This window comes from Lactuca virosa, chromosome 7, assembly GCF_052849685.1.
Source record: "Lactuca virosa cultivar CGN04683 chromosome 7, Lactuca_virosa_CGN04683_v6, whole genome shotgun sequence".
NCBI lineage: Eukaryota > Viridiplantae > Streptophyta > Magnoliopsida > Asterales > Asteraceae > Lactuca > Lactuca virosa.
The window spans coordinates 38164820-38186868 of NC_136432.1; the positions used below are offsets into that span (position 1 = coordinate 38164820).

At 36.3% G+C, this 22049-nt stretch overlaps 1 protein-coding gene across 1 annotated transcript; it reads right to left on the reverse strand.

The window, feature by feature from the left end:
- Nucleotides 1-3235: 3235 nt before the first annotated feature.
- LOC145124403 (NAC transcription factor 56-like) lies at nucleotides 3236-5230 on the reverse strand. Its single transcript, XM_079059728.1, has 3 exons — nucleotides 4888-5230; nucleotides 4502-4806; nucleotides 3236-3828 (listed from the first exon to the last, which is right to left on the reverse strand). Exons 1-3 carry the CDS (start codon nucleotides 5069-5071, stop codon nucleotides 3337-3339), a joined length of 981 nt encoding a protein of 326 aa, XP_078915854.1. The 5' UTR covers nucleotides 5072-5230; the 3' UTR covers nucleotides 3236-3336.
- Nucleotides 5231-22049: the final 16819 nt, after the last annotated feature.

Consider the following 22049-nt stretch of genomic DNA (forward strand, 5'->3'; position numbering starts at 1 on the left):
CAAAAGGTACATGAAAGAGATAATAATTGAAATTGGCGTCGACCTGTCCTCAAAGACTTCAAAAATATAGTCAGAGAACGGAGGTCATGAAAAGTCCTCAAAATTAGGTATACAAGGAAGTTGCACGGATGAAACACCATATATTATAACAAATTATGTTAACGGTAGCTATATTTTTATTATTGTCTTTATCTTTAAAAGAATATGCAATACATTTTATTCTATTAATTTATTCAATGAACAAAAAAGAAGTTGCACAATCAGATTATTGTTTGATTTTATTTATTCACGACTGTTATTTGTCTTTATTTATATAAAACACGTCAAACATCATAAATTTCTAAATGTTAAAAGTCTTCATCGTTCCTTTAGTCATTCTTGGCTAATAAGAGCGAGTTCATTGTTTCTTGGCCTTTCCATGATTCTCCACCTCCAGGATACTATTCTTGGTTTAAAGGAAACTCGGATGTCCATAAGTACAATTATCTTGTAGTTTATTATTGCTCATAGCTTGTTTATGGTTACTTCTCATATCTATGGATTTTTTTACGCTTTCCTTAATTGTTAGGACAAAGGTACACCAACTTGCAAGCCACTTCTAGTATCACATGTTTTGGGTATTGGATCTTGCATGATTTTTGTTCTTGGCTAGATGGCATCAGATGTGAACAAGTTAAACGATTTTACAAAAAAAAAAGATAGATCTTCTTCATGAACCTTCGACACTATGTTTAGAAAGTTTAAAGAATTTGCATTATAAAAGCATATAGAAACAACATTATAGATAGCCACAAACTCAAAAACTGAGTTTGAATTTTTATATATTTTGTAACTTTTCTTATATAGTTCGAAATTATGACAAAATCCATTTCAAAACTAATAATTTTCTTTGAAACTCATACTATTTGTCAAGAAAAAAAGATTTGCTGACAAAAGTTGTTTCAAAACTCATAATGTGTTTCGATTTTCGAAAACCCACCAATTTTGTAACTTGGTAGTTATTTTGGCAATTTATCAAAAGGGTAATCAAAATTTTAAATATAATTAGAAACAAACTTAGTTCTCACAGAAAAATGGGTTGTAACCGAAAGATTTCAACAAGGCAAAACAACACCCACCCTTAGAGGTGGGCATTATTTGGTTTGGAACCGAAAAAGTTGAAAACCAAACCATACTGAAATCAAATTTGGACCTAACCACATTTAAAATTTGATTTTTGGTTTGGATTTTTACCAATCCAATCCAAATCAATTCAATTCAATTTATCTAATTTACTAAAAAACATATATTTTGATACTTTTAAAATCAAACTAAAAAAAAATAAAAACCTATGTTCAACGATTCAATTCAACGTTTACATTTTACAAATGACATCGTGATCCCAAAGCTCTATGGTTGTGTTTAGTTACGGAAAAACAGTTTTCATTTTTCGTTTTTTGTTTTCCCTTTTCAGTTTTCGTTTTCCGTTTTCATTGGAAAATTTGGAAAACGCGTTTAGTTAAAACTTATTCGTTTTTCATTTTCAGTTTTAGAAAATTAGAAAACGTGTTTAGATGTGTATTTTTCTATCGATTTTCATTTTTAGAAAACGGTAGCGGTGGTAGGGTGGGCGTGGGGACAGTGGCGTTGGTGGGGGCAGCGGCAGGGGGTAGTGGTGGTGTCGATGATGGCGACGGTGGTGGTGGTGGCAGCGGGGTGGCGGCAATTGTGGCAGTGGTGGTGATGACAGAGGTGGTGCTGGTGATGGGGTGGTGGTGATGGTGATGGTAGGTCGGTGATTGTGGTAGTGGTGTTGGGTGTGTGTGTGTGTGTATGTGTGTTTGTGGGGGTTGGTGTGGGTGTGTGTGTGTATGTGTGTTTGTGGGGGTGGGGGTGGGTGTGTGTGTGTTTGTCGGGGTGGGGGTGGGTTTGGGAGTGAGTGTGGGTAGGTAGGGGTGTGGTGGGTTGGGAGTGTTAAGGTGAGGGTAGGTAGAGGTGGATGAGGTGGGAGTGGGTGTGTGTTTATATTTTAGAAAAAATTGGAATTAGAAAAATGTGAAAAACAATGATTATCGGTTTTCCAAAAATTTCCAACTTCTTTGTAATTTTAGAAAATGGAAAATTTTCATTTTCCGTGAAAAATTTAGAAAAATAGACGAACTAAACGCGTTTTCAAAATTCTCATTTTTCTTGGAAATTTTTTCCGGAAAACGACAAATTTTTCCGCAACTAAATGCACCCTAAAAGTTTCATCTCTTGGTCTCTTTTACTTTTGTTATGTTCAAGCAAGAGTTTGGTTTCCTTATTTCAAACCGAAGTGTAATTTGGTTTCCGATTGGTCTAGGTTGTCTGAAATTTAATTTGGTTTGGTTTAGTTTTCCATATACACCAAAGAAATTTCAAAACGTCAAAAATCATAAACACAACCAATTCCCCCCCTCCCCCCCCCCCCCCCCCCCCCCCCCCCTCGTTTACCTCACATGACCCTTAAAATCTCATGTTTTCTACCCCCAAAATCCCTAATAACCCCTACCCCGTTTAACCCATCTTAAACTGATTAAATAACCAAATGTCTAAATATTATGAACAAGTCCCACATGCATGTTGACTTAAATAATAGTCTACCTTTACATCATGATGTTACATTTAGACTTTCGACTTTTTGTGGAAATTATTCCCCATCCTTTGCAACCAACTCCACATAATAGAAAATCCCTTACAATCTTACATAAATATATATCCATCAATTCTCGACATGCATACTTTCATATCCAAACAATAATAACTTTCACTATACAAATTCCATCTGTTTATGGACCATACCACTTGATCATAGAGACAAATGTTTCTATTCAACCGCAGGTTCGTCTTTTTCTAATGCTTAATTGTTTATATATGTTATTTTGTAAGTGTGTATTATGAGTAATGGATTTATGTTTCTCGATAAAAAAAATGCCATGATCAACTAGAAAATAATTTCGTATTAGTTTCTTATTTTTATTACAAAATATATCTCATATGATGTATATATGAGATATAATAAATTTTCATTTAAGCATAAATAATTGGACAACTGTTATTTAATACTTATTATAACTTAATGGAATATATTATATATTTGTTTTGTTATATTGAATCATGTAAAACTTTTACATGTCATTTTATGTCAATCATTTTACATTCCTATTTAACTTATCTCTTGGGTTTTATCAAGCATAATTTTTTATAATCAACTGGTTTATAAGCTAACAACTACTTTTTTGGCTCCATGCCAAACATAGTCTAAAGCTAGCATTTTTATTATAAAAAGTAATATAATCTATGATTTCTTACAACAACAAAAATAAAAATAGAAGTTTAGGTCCAGTTTAAGGAAGAAAGCTGATATGGCAACGTAGAATCACCAATTGAACCAAGTACTGTATTTGGATGGAATCCACCAATCCCTTGTTGAACTGGATTCATCAAAGATATGAAGGAACCATTTCCATCCATCATTCCATTCATGTCATCATCGGAATGAAACCTTTTCTCGGAGGACTCAAGATTCCAATAGTGAGTAGTCGGGAATGAGCGTTTCCCATTATTCAAAATCAGCGAAGAAACCCCCGATTTCATTGAAGAACTTGTAGAATCAAACTTGGATATAGAGTTGCTTTGTCGAATTCTTGATCCATCTTCATTGTTAAAGATTTCAAAATACGTTTCGTGATTGTTTTCTGTTAGACCAATGGAGTTTGTAGCCTTTGAAGCAATAATGTTTTCCATATAATCGTTATCTGAATCTCTTTCCGCCGGTCTACTTGCATTGTTCTTCTTATATATACGACATAAAACCCATTCATCAAGCTACATTAATTTATACACAAAAAAGGACATTAATACAGTAGAAAAGAAAATGAATCTTGACCCTTTTTTATAAAGTTATATTAGTTTAGTTCATTTTTTGATTTAAATTATATCGATCGTATAAGAAGATATGAAGATAAATTATGGGCCCTTAATGATAAGTTTGGATTGTAGAAATGTATGTAGGAGAAATTTTGGTTTCTAGCCTTAAAATAGCAATAAGCATAATTGGACTATTTAAAGTCAAACTTGATAAAAGAATTAAAAATATATTCCTTGAATTTCACAACATATATATAATATCAAAAAACATTCTAAAAATTTATAACTAACGAGTGCAATAGAAAATTGGAAATGCCTTAAGCAATTAATCGAATAAGTATTTATTTATGCTATAAAACTTCATGGTATTAAACTATAGTTTGTTCCGTTTATATTTCCAATTTTTAAACAAAAAAACTACAAAATATACAATTTTGGTTTTCTAAAACAAACTAAAAACCAGACTCAAATTTTCAAATAGTGATCATATGCAAATGAGTTCTTGAAAAAAGAAGTTTAAAAAGCTAATTTCCAATAGTCAAACATTCTTTTTAGCTTATAAGGGTGGAAAAAAGCTGATAAGTCAATAAATTCTTTTGAAATTTAATCCCAGAAACCAAAGCTAGCTTACCCGTAAGGATCCCTTTTTGTTTGATAAATTGATGATGGGAGACTTGAAAGAAGCATGATCAACAAGTCGATATTCATGCATGATCCAATTGGTTTTAATCCCTTTCGGGGGTTTTCCACCATAGAAAACCAGAGCCTTTTTAACTCCAACCTTTTGATCTCCTCTTGAAGACAAGATTGGCTTATCAGTTCCAGTAGCTTTCCAATACCCTGAAGTTGCTGCACGATTAGGTCTCATTCCATTAGGGTATTTTCTATCTCTTGGACTGAAAAAATACCATTCTTGATCACCAAACGTAGCTTTACCTAACATATATAAAAACTACATTATTCATACAAAATCTAAACTTGATCAATGATCAAAGTACTAAGTCGAAAGATGATTACTTGGTAGCTCCCATGGATCAAACTTGTAAAGATCAACTTCTGCTATGATTGCAACAGGCAAAGGGGTTGATGAAGCTTTCTTCTTTAAGTAATGAACTACTAGTTCTTCGTCTGTTGGGTGAAACCGAAAGCCCGGTGGGAGATTTGGGTATTGTGAACATGTGGATGAATCGGTGCTTTCCATCTAAAGCTCAAGATTTTCCCCTAATCTTTTAGGGTTTTTGGTGTTATGTAAGATTTGTATCATGAGTGAAGAAATGAGACGTTTGTTGAAAACCCTAAACGATGCAGGAGTATTTATGTGTGGGGTACCATTTGTGATCTGACACGTGTAAAGGAGTAGGGTTGTTGTGGGTCCCATTTCATGAATTTAAGGTGTGAAGTTTTTGATGTCATGCTTTTCGTGTGTTAACAAACAATTTCCCTTTAAAACACCTTTAATCCTACATAATTACATATTATCTGTTATGCATAGGTGTAAGTGTAAACCATCTAATAAAAATGACAAAACTAAATCAAAATTTGGCTTATTTTGCTTTTATTTCGAGCCAATTTGATTATGTTTTACGTTTTAAAGTATTACAAATCGAGTAGTTTGGCGTGCTTCATGCTTTGATGTTGAACAAAGCCAAACTTGTCGTTTTCAATAGGATGACAACATTTTGTCAATGCTATAGTTTAATTATATGATATCTACAATGTGAAGAAACTTTATTATTATTATTATTATTATTATTATTTGAAATAAATGATTTATAATGGAAAATGACTTAATTTGAGCTAATCCACTGTATACTTTATTTTGTATTTGAAAAATTAGGCATATTTACTTTCAAAGGAATCCATTATTATATTTTATTTCCTGTTGGTTGATGAAATTGTAAATGAAAAACAACATCTAGACATTGATTGTATTTAATACTTTTCATTAGGACTATAAAAGAATCGAAGATTTATCAAGATGTTGAGCTAGAAATTTGTTTATGTTCGTTTATTTAATAAATAAACAAAACATGAACACAAATTCTCATTCGTTTTGTTAAACGAACGAACATGAACAATAGTCTCATTCGTTCATTTATGTTCGTGAACGTTCATTTATATTGTTCGTTTCCATGATGACATCACACAACCCAACGTTTCTGCCGTTAGTCGGGGTGTGACATTAAAAAACAATTGAACATATAAAATATACGATAACAATAAAGTGATATGCCTGCGAATCAACGATTGTTCCCCAAAAAATGTTACACGTCTGTCTTATAGTTCTTTGAATACATGTGATTTTAAAAACGTCAACATAAAGTTGGTGAGTTCACAGGTTTGTATATTTGTATCAAATGTATTTTTTTATACCAAAAGTTTATGTTTTTACAATACATAAGTACTTCCAACTTATATTATATGTGTACTTTTACCCAAAAAAGTAAGTGTTTTTGTGTATATAAGTAATCTTTCAACTTATATTATATGATTTTAGGCTAGCATTATCAACGTTACAATAAATTGTTATAACCGAGCTACTGACGAGTTGTTGCCCCTCCTGATGTTTCATTGGATGTCATATTGTTTAGGCAATTATCACCCGTGACTTGACCGTCGATAGTTGTACCTAGCAAGCGCAAGTGGGGGTGTCAGCCCGTATAGATCTATACATAACTCTCGCACTCACTTAAGACTTAGCGGTTATAAGTTAGGGGTAACCTTAACATTAAATGTTCAAGTTTTCCATGCAAAAGTTTACATTGTATAATTATAATAATGTTTTATAAATATAATGATGAATTATTTCGTAAAATTAAACGGGTAAAGTAACGGCAGTGTATAATGATTATCCATATTATACAGGCAGAATAATGACAATGTAAAGCCAATATCCAAGCCTTAAAAATAGTATTTCCAATAATACAATTCATCGTTATACAATTGCGACAATTTTAGCTACATTTTTATAATAACGATATAAATAATAACATTTATAAAATAACGATAATACACAATCGATATTTATATAATAACTATTATTATTTAACATGTATTCTCCCCCGAAAATAGTAAAAGGTTTAAAATGGGGCCGTAAAACTCACCCACGAAGCATGCTTTAAAATTGTCGGTTTTCGTCGAAACAAGCGAGCAGCGCTTCGCTGTCAAACGAGTCGGGATATGCTCGAAAAAGAGATGAGATATCACTTGTAAGAACCTGAAATTTAGAAAGATTTGACTTTTAGTCAAATATTGACCAAAAGGCAAAATGGTCAATTATGAGAAAGAGATGAGATTATGAAGTTGTGACTTCATGAAAATGACCAATAAAAGTTTACGTAACAGATAAGAAGTTAGATGAGTAAGTTCAAGAGAAAGAATGCATGAAAATATGCAATTTTGGTCAAAAGGGTAAAATGTGAATTTTATGCTTTTTGGGGCCAAATTTGTGCCTTAATATATTAAGACCTGTATCTAGTCAGTGAGATATGACTTAACATAGTTGTAAAGTATGTTCCTACCTTCACGTGTACATAAATAACATCGAAAATGGGTTAGTAACGAAGAAGTTATGAAGGTTAGAAGTTAGGACGAAAATGTCCCAAGGTTGGAATGGAATCAGCCGAAAGGGCTACTGTCAAGCCGGTACCGCGATGCGGTGGGTAGATAACCACATCGTAGCGAGAGCTCGTCGTAAGAGAAATGACAATGTACTTTTCCCTGCGGCGTGATGTATGGGCACCACGACGCGGTGGGCAAAGTAGGATGTCATTGAGGAAGAGAACAACAACATGGCAAGCAGAATGCCACTGCGCGGCAACTAAGTGACTGCCTTCGATCTCGGGTCAAAAGGTCACTGCGGCATGGTGAACAGGATTCCGCGACACAGTGTCGTGTAGATTAAACCCCTGATCAGCCTCATTTTCGCTAAAACACTCATCATTCCTTAGAGGAGGGAGCTCCGGCGATTTGGAGGATGAAGGTGGGTCAAGTGGCGGTCCAAGGTGCTAGAAACAAGGAATGAACATCAAAAGCTTATGAGGTAATCGTCTCTTTCATCCTTAAGCTCTTAGGGCTTTAATGGGGATTTATAGAAGTGAATTAGATATTAATGATTACCCTTAAGAAGCTTGTTAATTGATGTCATTAGTAGTGTCTGGAAGCTTTGAAGAATCTTTATGTGTGATTTTAATGGTGAAATCTATATGTGTGTGTGTAACATCCCGACTCCCAGGTATGAGATTTATGGCTTAAAAGGAAAATTCCCATTTGGAACTCGTCGAGTTGATGGCCTCAACTCGACGTGTTGGAAGCTCTTGGGCCGCGCATATTTTTGGACCAACTCAACGAGTTGTTGAGGAAAACTCGACGAGTTGGTGGCTGATTGTGAAACCCTAATTTTTAGGGTGTTGCACCCAATTTAAAGGCCTTATGGCCTTTGGATGGCCTCTTTATCCACCCCTCTGTCCAGAGAAACCCTAATTCGCGCATTCTCTCCCTTTTGTGTGTGTGTGTGTGTAAGCTTGAAGAGTGAATTTTTGGTGATCTTCTGAAGGAGCTTGGAGTTTGAAGAGGTTTAATTGAGAGGAAGGCTGTAGATCTGGAATCTTCTCTGTTGTTGCAACCATTTTGAGGTATAAAGTCGATACCTTGGTCATTTATTGCTTAGATCTTCCCCTTGGAAGTTTATTGTCATTTTTGGCTCATATTGGAGTCATTCTTGGGTTTGGCCATTTCTTGAAGTTGCCACTTCAGATTTGGATGCTTTGTGGCCTCTTTGGGCTTAAAGCTTCAAGCTTTATCATGTTATAGGCCCCCCTTTATGCTTTAGGCCCTTGTTAAGCCTTCTTTGAGTGTTTTAGCCTCTTTGTGTTATGCATGGACGTAAAGTTAGCAACTTTACTTGGCTTTCCAGCTCTTGGGTTCCAGATCTGCATTCTTGAGCATTGGAAGTAGGGATGAAAGTGGGTCCAAACCCGAACCGGATAGAACCGGACCCGAAAAACCCGGAACCAGTTAACGAGATTTTGTAGAACCGGAAACCGGACCGGTATATAGGAACTGGTTCCGGTTCGGTTCCGGGTATGGTACCAGGTAAAGTGGGTCTAGAACCGAAAAACCCGGAAACATCAAAGTGGGTAGGTTGGAACCGGATAAAGTGGGTTTAGAACCGGAAAACCCGGAAAAACCAGAATTTTTTGGTAATTACTTACTACTCAGTGGGTTGAACTTTGAAAATTTTCATATTGATATCCTAACTTTGGGGGACTTTAACTCATTGAATATGAAACCAAAATTGACAAAATTATAGTTTAAAATCATGTACAAACTCTAAACTACACTCTGGAAAAAACCGCATGTCAATCCGACTTTAAACGAATGAGATATGCATGTGTTAACATTTTCACAAAATATAAAGTACAAAAACAAATAGCTGAAAAGTTGAAAATTTTCAGTTTTGAACTCCCAACTTCGGGGGACTATAAATCATTGAATATTAAACCAAAAATGACAAAAATATAGTCTAAAATCATGTACAAACTCTAAAATACAAGTTGGAAAAAACCACATCTCAATCCAACTTCAAACGAATTAGATATGCGTGTTTTAAAACTTTCACAGAATACAAAAAAACTAAAAAACTAAAAACTTTCAGCTTTGATATCTAGACTTTGAGGGACTGTAAGTCAATGAATATAAAACTAAAAATGGCAAATTTATAGTCTAAAATCATGTACAAACTCTAAACTACACGTTGGAAAAAACCACATGTTAATCAGAGTTGAAACGAATGAGATATGCATCTTTTAAACGTTTCACAAAAAACCGGTTCCGGCCCTAAAAGTGGTTCTGGTTCCTAACACCGGTTCCGGTTTTTAGACCCGGTTTACCCGGACCCGATGGAACCAAACCCGGATTACCCGGAACCCGGATAAAGCCAATTTTTAAACCCGGAACCGGAACCGGTTCTATATATTTCGGTTCTAACGGTTCCGGTTCTGGTCTGATTCCGATTCTAGTCCGGTTTTCCGGTTCTAAATCTCATCCCTAGTTGGAAGGGACGAAAAAGGACTGAATGAGTTGAGTTGGGAAAACTCAACGAGTTGTCCTGACAACTCAGCAAGTTCGCTCGAGTTTTCCCGCTATTCTGGATACTGTAGGAACTCGACAAGTTGTCTTGATAACTCGACGAGTTGGCTCGGGTTTTCCTCATTTCTCTAAGTACTAAAGGAACTCGACGAGTTGGTAGGTGCAGGCGACGAGTTGGGTCAACATGGACTGTTGACCTTGACTTTGACCATGGTTGTCCAAGTTTGACTTTGAGGGAATTTTGGGTATTTAAGGTTTTGATGGGTTGGTCATGCTGGTTGTAGGCTTTGAGTCGGGAGCTGGGATTCGAAGTTAGATCTTATCAGTTCAGTTGATTGTGAGGTGAGTGTTCCTCACTATACTTGTTGGGTCGAAGGCACCAAGGTCGGCCCTTTTGATTGTTATCCCGATTATTGCATGTGTGAGTATTGTAGTGATCTGTTAGATCTGTATCCTGATAATAAGATGATGCTATACTTAGTGATCTGTAAGATCTGTCTATTTGCATGATTGTCTGGTTATATGTGTAATTGTTATGTATATGTCGACATGTTATGTGTGGGTGGGTTGAGGCGGACCTGCTTTGTGTTGAAGGCCAACAGACCCAGGGCGTCCCGGATAGACTGAAGGCCAGTGGGGCGTACAAATCAGGCCGAAGGCCTAGAGAACGTTCCAGATAGGCTGAAGGCCCAAGGTGGCGTACCAGTCATGTTGTAGGTTCTGTGAGCATACCAGATAGACTGTAGGCTGGTCGGGGCGTTCCAGTCAGGTTGAAGGCTCTGAATGCATGATTTTTGTGATATTATTCTGGTTTTGGTATTATGATTGGTATTTTGGGGGAAACTCATTAAGCTTCGGGCTTACACTTTTGGATTATGTTTCAGGTACTTCTGAGGATCGCGGGAAGGCGAAGGCGTGATCGTGCACCTCCTCATATTTGTTTTATGATTTCTGGGATTTCTCTCATGTTGAACTATTTTGAAAACAATTTGTAATGAATGATGGTTTTTAGATTTATTTAAAAGTTTTAAAATTTTCAAAATTTTATGGATGTTACAGTGTGAAGTTAGGGTTTGAAACCCTAAACTAGTAGTTATGTTAGTTCATGCATCAGATGTTATATTATGATGAATTAAGTATTATGGGATGTTTAGTTCATTGATTGGGTTGAATTCGGGAGTAGAGAATGAAATGTATGTATATTTGTATGTGAGAGTCATTTCTCGAAGCATGACAAAAAGAAAGAAAATAGATGATTATATGCATTATAATCCTATGTAAGATTATGTACTTGTGATTATACATTTAAGATCATGTATTTGAGCATGTATAACGCCCACGTTTCCTGCTAGATTAGTCATAGTCTTGTAATCACTTTGCTCAACTATTTTAACCTTTAATAATTGTGACAACCCGAAATTTCTATCTTGTAAAGCCATTCCATTCAATCAAAGTCAGACTTGTATATGTTACCTTTTAGCCGTGCTAAGGGTTATTTTGTGAGTTTTTAAGCCTCGTACACTTAGGACTTGATGCTAGGATGTGTGAGTAAGGAATCTATGACTTTGTAATTGATCCAAGAACATTCATCAAGGGTGTTCACGGCCCAAACTAGAGTTTACGATCGTAAACTCTTGGTGGCCGTGAACCCCTCATCATAAGTATAGATTTCCTTCATTAGTTCCTCATTTCTCACTTCTTTCATCAAGAACACTCAAACTCTCTCAAGTATCATCAAGAGAATCCATCCTCTCTCTTCAAAAACGTAAGTAATTCATCCATTTTTAGTAGTTAATCTTCTTGATCATATGAAACCTATGAATCACATCCTTGAATTCATCACTTTTCCTTCAAGATCTTCAAATTTTCATCTTTTCACCAAGAACACCAAGAACACACACATGCTCTTGGAGCCGTAAACACCTTCAAGACTTCCATTTAGTAAGTATCCTTTCCATATTCTTATTATCCATTAGGAGCTCTTGAATCCCCATGAAACAAACACCTTTTAAGCATCATATAAGCATCATCTTCAAGAGTTCACGACCGTAAACCCTTCATATGGCCGTGAACCCTTCAAGTGATCTTGTTAGGGCCGTAAACCATCCTTAGTTCATGCCTTGGCCGTAAACACTTAAGCATCTTTGGCCGTAAACTCTTTCTTTGGCCGTAAAGACACTTGGTGTGGCCGTGAACTCCCTTAAATCAATCATGTGTGATTGATACACTCCATTGTGAGTGATTCCTAGTCCCTAGGGGTGTTTCCAATACATGATTAGTTGTTATACACTAATTGTATGCCTATATATGTGATTATATGTCTAATAGGATCAATTTGTGCTTTGGGACTCCTTTTGTGATCTCAAGCATCCTATATCTATCTTCCATTCGAGTCACTCACTACAGGTAAGTTCATACCCCTAACTTATCTTTTAAATGATTTTAAATGCTTTTATGGGGGGGGGGGGGAATACAAGTAGAAAACATTATAGTTATAGTATCAATCACATGTGATTTATAACTATCAAACAAGTGAATTTCTTATACTTCAAAACTGTGTTATCAAACAAACTATTTCAAAACATTTTATAATCTGACATCAAGTCATCTATAACCATTCAAATGGTTAAAACTCTTTTATATGCTAAACTCTTTATCAAACTCTTTTAAACTTATATATTGTCAAAATCATGTCTACTTAGATATAGTTATATAGATAAGGTTGAAAGGGCTTAGGACTGATAACTCGCTTTATTTCTTGTTCCTTGTTTGGTTGTGGACTTAGGGTATCGGTTGTTTGTCCGAGTGTCGTTTAAGTCTTAGTTATATATTATGTATATGTATGTAGATATAAAAGTACTTACAATCAATTCAACACCTTTGGGTAGCAAAGGTGTACAAACATGAACAGTCATTCAATTACAGAGCTTACTAGTAAACTATAATAGGTATAGTTTAGGAGAATAATACTTACTATTTCTAGAACAATGAAACTTACAAGAGCCAGTTCATACATGAGTCAGTTCAAACATACAAAAACAAAAACAGAAAGAAACATACAATAACAAGAACATAAAGGAACATACGATAACAAGAACAGAAAGGAACATACAATAACAAGAAACAGAAAGGAACATACATCCTTTTACAAGAACAAAATAACATTTATGTGTAACTACTTCACGGCTTAGCAATATACTTGTTAGGTCGCGTTTTGTAATCAGAGTCTCCTGGAGGGAGAGCGGGCATTGTGTGTATAGATCTATACGGGACTGACAAGCCCGCATCCCGACTGTTCGCTACAGTTTGGCCGGCAAGGCCAAGGGGTGACAAATGTCACATCAGTTTCGACGCCAGTAGGTCGTCGTGTTAAACACTTGTCAATCAGTATGGTTATAACCACATCACATTTTAACCTTAATTAAACAAATTGGTTTTAAGGTAGTTAGTGTTGCAGTAGTTACTTATTACAACATTACTGTACACTGTCATTTTCCCATTACATTCATATAGTGATCTTCTCACATAAAAGGTAATGTAAACTATTTTCTAGTAATAATAGTCATATATTTGGGAAAACACTCACTTTTACAAAAGAACAAACATACAGAACAGTCGGGTCTTGGTAGAAGACTACTCTCCATTTTACTAGAAAATATAGGATTTTCTAGGAAGTACACAAACTTTACATCAAACATTTACAAACTTTACATCAAACACTTACAAACATTTTCTTCAAACTTATACAAACATTGACACTAAAATACTTATGAACTCAACAGCTTTAATGTTGATCTACTCTTTCAAAATAACTTGTATTCTCAGGTCACCAATAGACAAGTTCACTGGACCAGGTTTTGAGAAGACAGAGCGTGTTCAAGACTCGTCTTTTATTTTGATATATATTTTTGGTGTCTTACAAATACATTAAGAACACACTTGTATTAAATTATATTATTAATGCAATGGATGATGTTGTTGCTTGTTTACTATTGTGCATTGTTATGATACTGTACATGACGTCCTCCGCCCCCGAATGTTTCCGCCGTTTTGGTTTGGGGGTGTGACAGATTGGTATAAGAACTTTGTTTATAGTGAATTGAGTATATCAACCCATAAAAGATATACAACTATAAACACATCGGGATTAAAATACTCTGACCAAGAGTTTATACTTTTTAAGTAATAAAATATTTAACTAAAGTATACATACAAGCATTCATACTAGGACCAGTGTCATACTAGAACAGAACAAAAGTATTACGGTTGTTGGACAACACAAGTAGGCTTGGGGACATATAATCAGATCTGGGAGTGATATAGCCTGATCAACTATATCTTTCCGAGATGTGATTAGCATGTGCCTAGGAATGGTTGTGGTGTTGCAACAAGTCTAAAAATTACCAACACTACTACAATGAAAACTTTAGAACATAACATAAACTTAAAATACTATAGGAGTATTTTGTGTTACTATAATTACTTATGTGCAAACTAAAAGGTCTTTACTAGTATGTCAATAGTTGCTGAGTGGATACGCTAAGGTTATATGTGACTAAGGTGTCATAGACTTAGAATCTGTGATCTTTGCTTTATTTCCTGTTCCTTGTTTAGTTGTGGACTTAGAGTTAGGGTCACTTATTCGAAGGTCTATTCTATCTTGGTTACATATGACTGATATGCACTACGCAAATATTGGAGTAACTAGTAAGGATCATCTTATAATTATCTATAGTAGTGCGTCAATTAACTATCTCTTTTACCGCTATTCTCGCATAGATATCATGGCGGGATTTCATCCTCATGGAGATCCGTACTTCCCTAACCAAGGAAATGGTGGATGGCTTGATGCAGATCCAGAAGAGAATCATGCAATTCCTTTGGATGATGACTTCGCAGAAAACTTCCCGGAGGATTCTGACTCCGAGCCGGAAGTCAATGATCTACCCTTGGTAGCTCCAATCTCAAATCCTAACCCTCGTCCGGCTTTTCAAGGCCCGACGCCTTCATGGGCTGAGAACTTGGGTCGGTGGAGCCATGAGCAGGGTCAACCCTTACCCTACAACGGAGACTGAAGCTTCTACAATCTGAGTGAGGGAGGCTCAGCAAACAGAATTCTTCCCATCTTAGTTCGTCGAGTGGCTCGGAATGTTGAGCTAGGGACGTCAACCATTCAACAAACCATGGAGCTAGATGCGGATACAAACGCCAATACGGATAATATTCACAATCTTGAGGTTGCTCATGGGAGAGCTATGAGAGACAATGAGGCCCTGCAGCAAGAGCTAGCTGTAACCCGAGCTGAAGTCATAGAACTCCGAGCACGCCAGACAGTGTATGAACGACACCTTCTTGATGTGGAGCGTCAGCTGTCCGGATTAAGGGTTCATCCGAGGGGTGCCCGACGCCAGTAGGAGATGCTCTACTCATCCTTTCTTTTGTTTTAAGGAATAGCCTTCCTATCTATGCTCTAAGTAGCATTTTTCCCTGTAAATTCCTGTTTATCTTAAGACCTTGAACTTTCAATCTGTTAGGTCTTAATACTGTCAAAACTTTCTTATTCTGGTTTGATGTAAGACCTACTCCTAGGTCATTTTCCTGAACTTATTACATCTTTAATACCAGTAATATTGACTAACATCAATAAATCGAATCAAGAAATCTCAATCGAGAGTGATTATTTCTCAAAAATTCATAGGTCTATTTTATGTAGACTCTATTATGGGCTACTTTCAAATCTTTTCGAAAGTTGGAACATGATATCCTCCAACCAAAGATAACTTAGTTCAAATGACACCCACCTTGTGACAAATGACCATTGTAGGAACTTCCTTCTACACCTTACCAGGACTGCATCATAGGGATGTAGGTCAAATCATCGAGGACAGTACAACAAAACGAAAAAGTTACGTTCATATAAATGATTAGGATACATCTAGAGCAAACCATAAACACTCACGAACTCATTCCTTATCATGTAACATAATCATGCCTCCGAAGAAACATAATCAACCCACTGGCAAAACACCAATCCTTCAGGTGAATACGACTACTTTTCAAGCTATGGTCACAGCTGCCGTTACAACTGTCATGACTCACCTTAACGCTAACAATGCAAATGGTAGTGGAGTTGTTATCAACGATCCCAATCCAGGTGATAACCAAGTACAACAACGAGTGCCTACTCGCAACGACACTCCGAACCTCCAAATGAAGAACAAGAAACAGATGTTCTGGGATAAGAAGAAGGGCAAATCACCTCAAAAGTTAGCCAAGAGACAACAATCAGTGGCAGCCTTTGCAACCACGACATCTGTTACTCCCACTGCCGTTTCTACTAGTATCCCGGTTACCCCTACCCCAGCAAGGCAGTATGCTGGAAATCTACCCAAGTGCAAAAAGTGCAGCTTCCATCACCTGGGAGTCTGCCGAGTGATTCATTACAAGAACTGCAACAGGAACAGGCACACTACCCGTTTCTGCAGAGTCCCGATCCGACACATTACTTCGACCACCAATGTTGGAATCAGTCCAATATGCCACCTTTGTGGTGAAATAGGACATTTCAAAAGGGACTGTCCAACCGAGAAGAATAGCGAGTGATCAGGAGGAGTTTGACCCCAGAATTTGGGGAAACATCAAAGAACCCTGCTATAATTTTTGGTACGCTTCCATACCCCATTAATTAATTATACATGACTGGTGTACACCAAACGGTTATAGAGAGACCTAGTAGGAGTCACTTCTTGAAAGTTCATTGTTTCAAATTATCAGAACCCTCGTTTATTTGTGATTGTTAATTCTTGATAAAATAGGGTTCGTAGTATTCATACCAAGGTTAGTTCATAGTCCTAGTCATGATTTCTGCTTCCAATTAACATAATATCTGATTCATCAAGAAGTCCCGACATCATCATCCGACGTGGTTTGGCTTGGTCCTTACCAGGAAAAATTTCTATTCTGTGTAAAAAGAACTCTTCCCTTAATTCAACCGTCAGATGAAAATTTTCCAATCCATAACGCCAGCCCTTATATCACCTCTCACTTCATAACTTCAGAAGTACCCGTGCGAGGGGTACCGCTCCTTTCTAGCCTACCCAGTAGTTAATAGCCTTAAAGCGAAAAACACTGATAAGTCTCAGAAGTCAGTAAACACCCGAAGTATACCCAATAGATCTCCGAGGAAGACTACATGTACCGCATGCCAAGTTTAAGAATAGAGACTAAGAACTCATTAGGTTAATCAATCACTGCTAAGTGTATACGCAAGAGTGGTATATAATTTAGACTTAACGAGATTTAGGATGTGTGATTCCGCCCTATCTCCTGTTACTTGTCTGGTTGTGGACTTGGGGCAGAGCCAACCATCCGAATGTTTTGTCAATCTAAATTATATACGACTTGTATACACGAGGTGATGGAGGATGACCTAAGTATAAGTCTTATCATGAACTTCATAGAAAAAGCCCGCAGGCTCACTACAAACCACCGGAGATACCTAAGAGGAAGTTGTGGCAGATTACAAAGAGATTCATAATCAAGTTAACCAAGGCAACAGGTGGACTTGATTGCCATTTTTGGGTGATCGTCGTCAGATTTTCCAAATCCGCACCCTTCCTACAATTTTAAGGAATCAGGCAGAATAGAGAAGTTAACTAGGACGTGTGCCCGAGAAATTAGTTAGACTGCACGGTGTTCCAATATCTGTTATCTCCGTATGAGATAGTAGAATCATCTCCCAGTTCAGGCAGTCACTTCATAAATTTTTGGAAACTAGGCCAGTCATGATAGATAGCCTACCATCCTTAAACCAACAGAAAGAATGAGAGAACGATTCAATCATTAGAAGTTGCGCGGAGATAAGATGTGATAGACTTTGGAAGAACAAGAATACCCAATTATCAACTAGTCGAGTCCTTGACCATGCTAGCACTTAAAGTTGCTCCATTCGAAGCCCACTTTGGTCGTAAGTACAGATCCTCTCTGCACTGGATTAAAGTAGGCGACACGCAACTAGCTAAATTTCCAGACGGTATCTTCGCTGGTCCGAAATTCATCCGAGAAACTACCGAGAAGAGTGTACAAATCGAGGAGCGACGTGAAGCTCCGAGGGTCAGGAAAAAAAGCTAACGCCTTCGATAAGAGAAAACCCTTGGAAATTCCAGGTTGGTGACCTCGTCAGGTGAAGGTCTCATCCAGAAGGGCATAATACGCTTCGGAAAGCGTGGAATACTAAATCCAAGGTACGTAAGATCATTTGAGATTTTTACTAGAGTTGATCCAGTAGCTTATAGACCCCGACTACTTCGGAAATCCAATAGCATACACCCTACTTTCCATGTCTCTAACTTAAAAACTGGTCGTCCGACGAGACTTTTGTTATCCCACTCGCTTTGATCGAGGTAAGCGAGAACCTCAACTTTGTGGATGAATCCGTAGAAACCCTAGGCAGCGTAGTCGTTAGGACTAATCGGAACCCTATCTCGATAGTGAAAGTCCGCTTAAAATGCATAGCGAGGACCTGAATTCACTTAGGAGCACGAGGATCAAATGAAACTGAACTATCCTCATCTTTTCCCTTAGTTTATCCTATAATTGCTTAAAATCTAATTTCGGGACGAAATTTTCTTTAACGGGGATGATGTGACAACCCGAAATTTCTATCTTGTAAAGCCATTCCATTCAATCAAAGTCAGACTTGTATCTGTTACCTTTTAGCCGTGCTAAGGGTTATTCTGTGAGTTTTTAAGCCTCGTACACTTAGGACTTGATGCTAGGATGTGTGAGTAACAAATCTATGACTTTGTAATTGAGCCAAGAACATTCATCAAGGGTGTTCACGGCCCAACCTAGAGTTTACGACCGTAAACTCTTGGTAGCCGTGAACCCCTCATCATAAGTATAGATTTCCTTCATTAGTTCCTCACTTCTCACTTCTTTCATCAAGAAAACTCAAACTCTCTCAAGTATGATCAAGGGAATCCATCCTTTCTCTTAAAAAACGTAAGTAATTCATCCATTTTTAGTAGTTAATCTTCTTGATCATATGAAACCTATGAATCACATCCTTGAATTCATCACTTTTCCTTCAAGATCTTCAAATCTTCATCTTTTCACCAAGAACACCAAGAACACACACTTGATCTTGGAGCCGTAAACACCTTCAAGACTTCCATTTAGTAAGTATCCTTTCCATATTCTTATTATCCATTAGGAGCTCTTGAATCCCCATGAAACAAACACCTTTTAAGCATCATATAAACATCATCTTCAAGAGTTCACGACCGTAAACCCTTCATATGGCCGTGAACCCTTCAAGTGATCTTGTTAGGGCCGTAAACCATCCTTAGTTCATGCCTTGGCCGTAAACACTTAAGCATTTTTGACCGTAAACTCTTTCTTTGGCCGTAAAGACACTTGGTGTGGCCGTGAACTCCCTTAAATCAATCATGTGTGATTGATACACTCCATTGTGAGTGATTCCTAGTCCCTAGGGGTGTTTCCAATACATGATTAGTTGTTATACACTAATTGTATGCCTATATATGTGATTATATGTCTAATAGGATCAATTTGTGCTTCGAGACTCCTTTTGTGATCTCAAGCATCCTATATCTATCTTCCATTCGAGTCACTCACTACAGGTGAGTTCATACCCCTAACTTATCTTTTAAATGATTTTAAATGCTTTTATGGGGGGAATACAAGTAGAAAACATTATAGTTATAGTATCAATCACATGTGATTTATAACTATCAAACAAGTGGATTTCTTATACTTCAAAACTGTGTTATCAAACAAACTATTTCAAAACATTTTATAAACTGACATCAAGTCATCTATAACCATTCAAATGGTTAAAACTCTTTTATATGCTAAAATCTTTATCAAACTCTTTTAAACTTATATATTATCAAAATCATGTCTACTTAGATATAGTTATATAAATAAGGTTGAAAGGGCTTAGGACTGATAACTCACTTTATTTCTTGTTCCTTGTTTGGTTGTGGACTTAGGGTATCGGTTGTTTGTCCGAGTGTCGTTTAAGTCTTAGTTATATATTATGTATATGTATGTAGATATAAAAGTACTTACAATCAGTTCAACACCTTTGGGTAACAAAGGTGTACAAACATGAACAGTCATTCAATTACAGAGCTTACTAGTAAACTATAATAGGTATAGTTTAGGAGAATAATACTTACTATTTCTAGAACAATGAAACTTACAAGAGCCATTTCATACATGAGTCAGTTCAAACATACAAAAACAAAAACAGAAAGAAACATATAATAACAAGAACAGAAAGGAACATACGATAACAAGAACAGAAAGGAACATACAATAACAAGAAACAGAAAGGAACATACATCCTTTTACAAGAACAAAATAACATTTATGTGTAACTACTTCACGGCTTAGCAATATACTTGTTAGGTCGCGTTTTGTAATCAGAGTCTCCTGGAGGGAGAGCGGGCATTGTGTGTATAGATCTATACGGGACTGACAAGCCCGCATCCCGACTGTTCGCTAAAGTTTGGCCGGAAAGGCCAAGGGGTGACAAATGTCACATCAGTTTCGACGCTAGTAGGTCGTCGTGTTAGACACTTGTCAATCAGTATGGTTATAACCACATCACATTTTAACCTTAATTAAACAAATTGGTTTTAAGGTAGTTAGTGTTGCAGTAGTTACTTATTACAACATTACTGTACACTGTCATTTTCCCATTACATTCATATAGTGATCTTCTCACATAAAAGGTAATGTAAACTATTTTCTAGTAATAATAGTCATATATTTGGGAAAACACTCACTTTTACAAAAGAACAAACATACAGAACAGTCAGGTCTTGGTAGAAGACTACTCTCCATTTTAGTAGAAAATATAGGATTTTCTAGGAAGTACACAAACTTTACATCAAACATTTACAAACTTTACATCAAACATTTACAAACTTTACATCAAACACTTACAAACATTTTCTTCAAACTTATACAAACATTGACACTAAAATACTTATGAACTCACCAGCTTTAATGTTGATCTACTCTTTCAAAATAACTTGTATTCTCAGGTCACCAATAGACAAGTTCACTGGACCAGGTTTTGAGAAGACGGAGTGTGTTCAAGACTCGTCTTTTATTTTGATATATATTTTTGGTGTCTTAAAAATACATTAAAACACACTTGTATTAAATTATATTATTAATGCAATGGATGATGTTGTTGCTTGTTTACTATTGTGCATTGTTATGATACTGTACATGACGTCCTCCGGCCCCGAACGTTTCCGCCGTTCTGGTTTTGGGGTGTGACATGAATGAATAAGAAATGATTATTTATATATTTATATGCTTATGTGTTTTATATGATATTATGTGTAAGTTATATAAGTATTTAATAATAAAATAAATAAGATTAAAATATGCGTCGAAGATAAAAGATTATTTAGGACAAATAATCCTAACCTAGTTATATTTAATGTAACACAAATTCAGGAGATATAAGGAGCGTTCAAAAATCCGACTTCATATGCAAAAGTTATGCTTTTTCGAAGTTTCGCGATTAAACCGGTACGACTCTACGTATCGTTAAAAGTAAAGTTATATAAATTACTTTTTAGCCTAAGTGATCTTAATGAAAGTTGTAGTAGTCGTTAAACCGAGAGCATGCATATAGAGAACGTCTAAATTTGACTTCATAAGAGGAAGTTATGATTTTTCTAAGATTCGACGTAGTAGTATACAACTCAAAAATCAAATTTTTGATTGGTTGATTTTTATCCAAAACGATCTTAATGAGAGTTGAAGATCTCGTTAATAGGAGTCCAACGATAGAAATTCTGTCAAAAACGAACACCGGATGAGAGAGTAATGCATTTTATACAGACTTTAATAGTCTAAGTCTGTGTGAAAAATATAAAGTCAAAATTAGCCGACAGAGTCTAAACGAAAGTTATAGATCTTGTCGAGAGCTTTATGTAGATATAAAGAATGTCAAAAACAGAGCACGTATGAGGAAGATACATAATTTTGAAAATCTAACAAACGGTACGCGCGGGCGTCAAGAGCGCGGCGTGCACGAC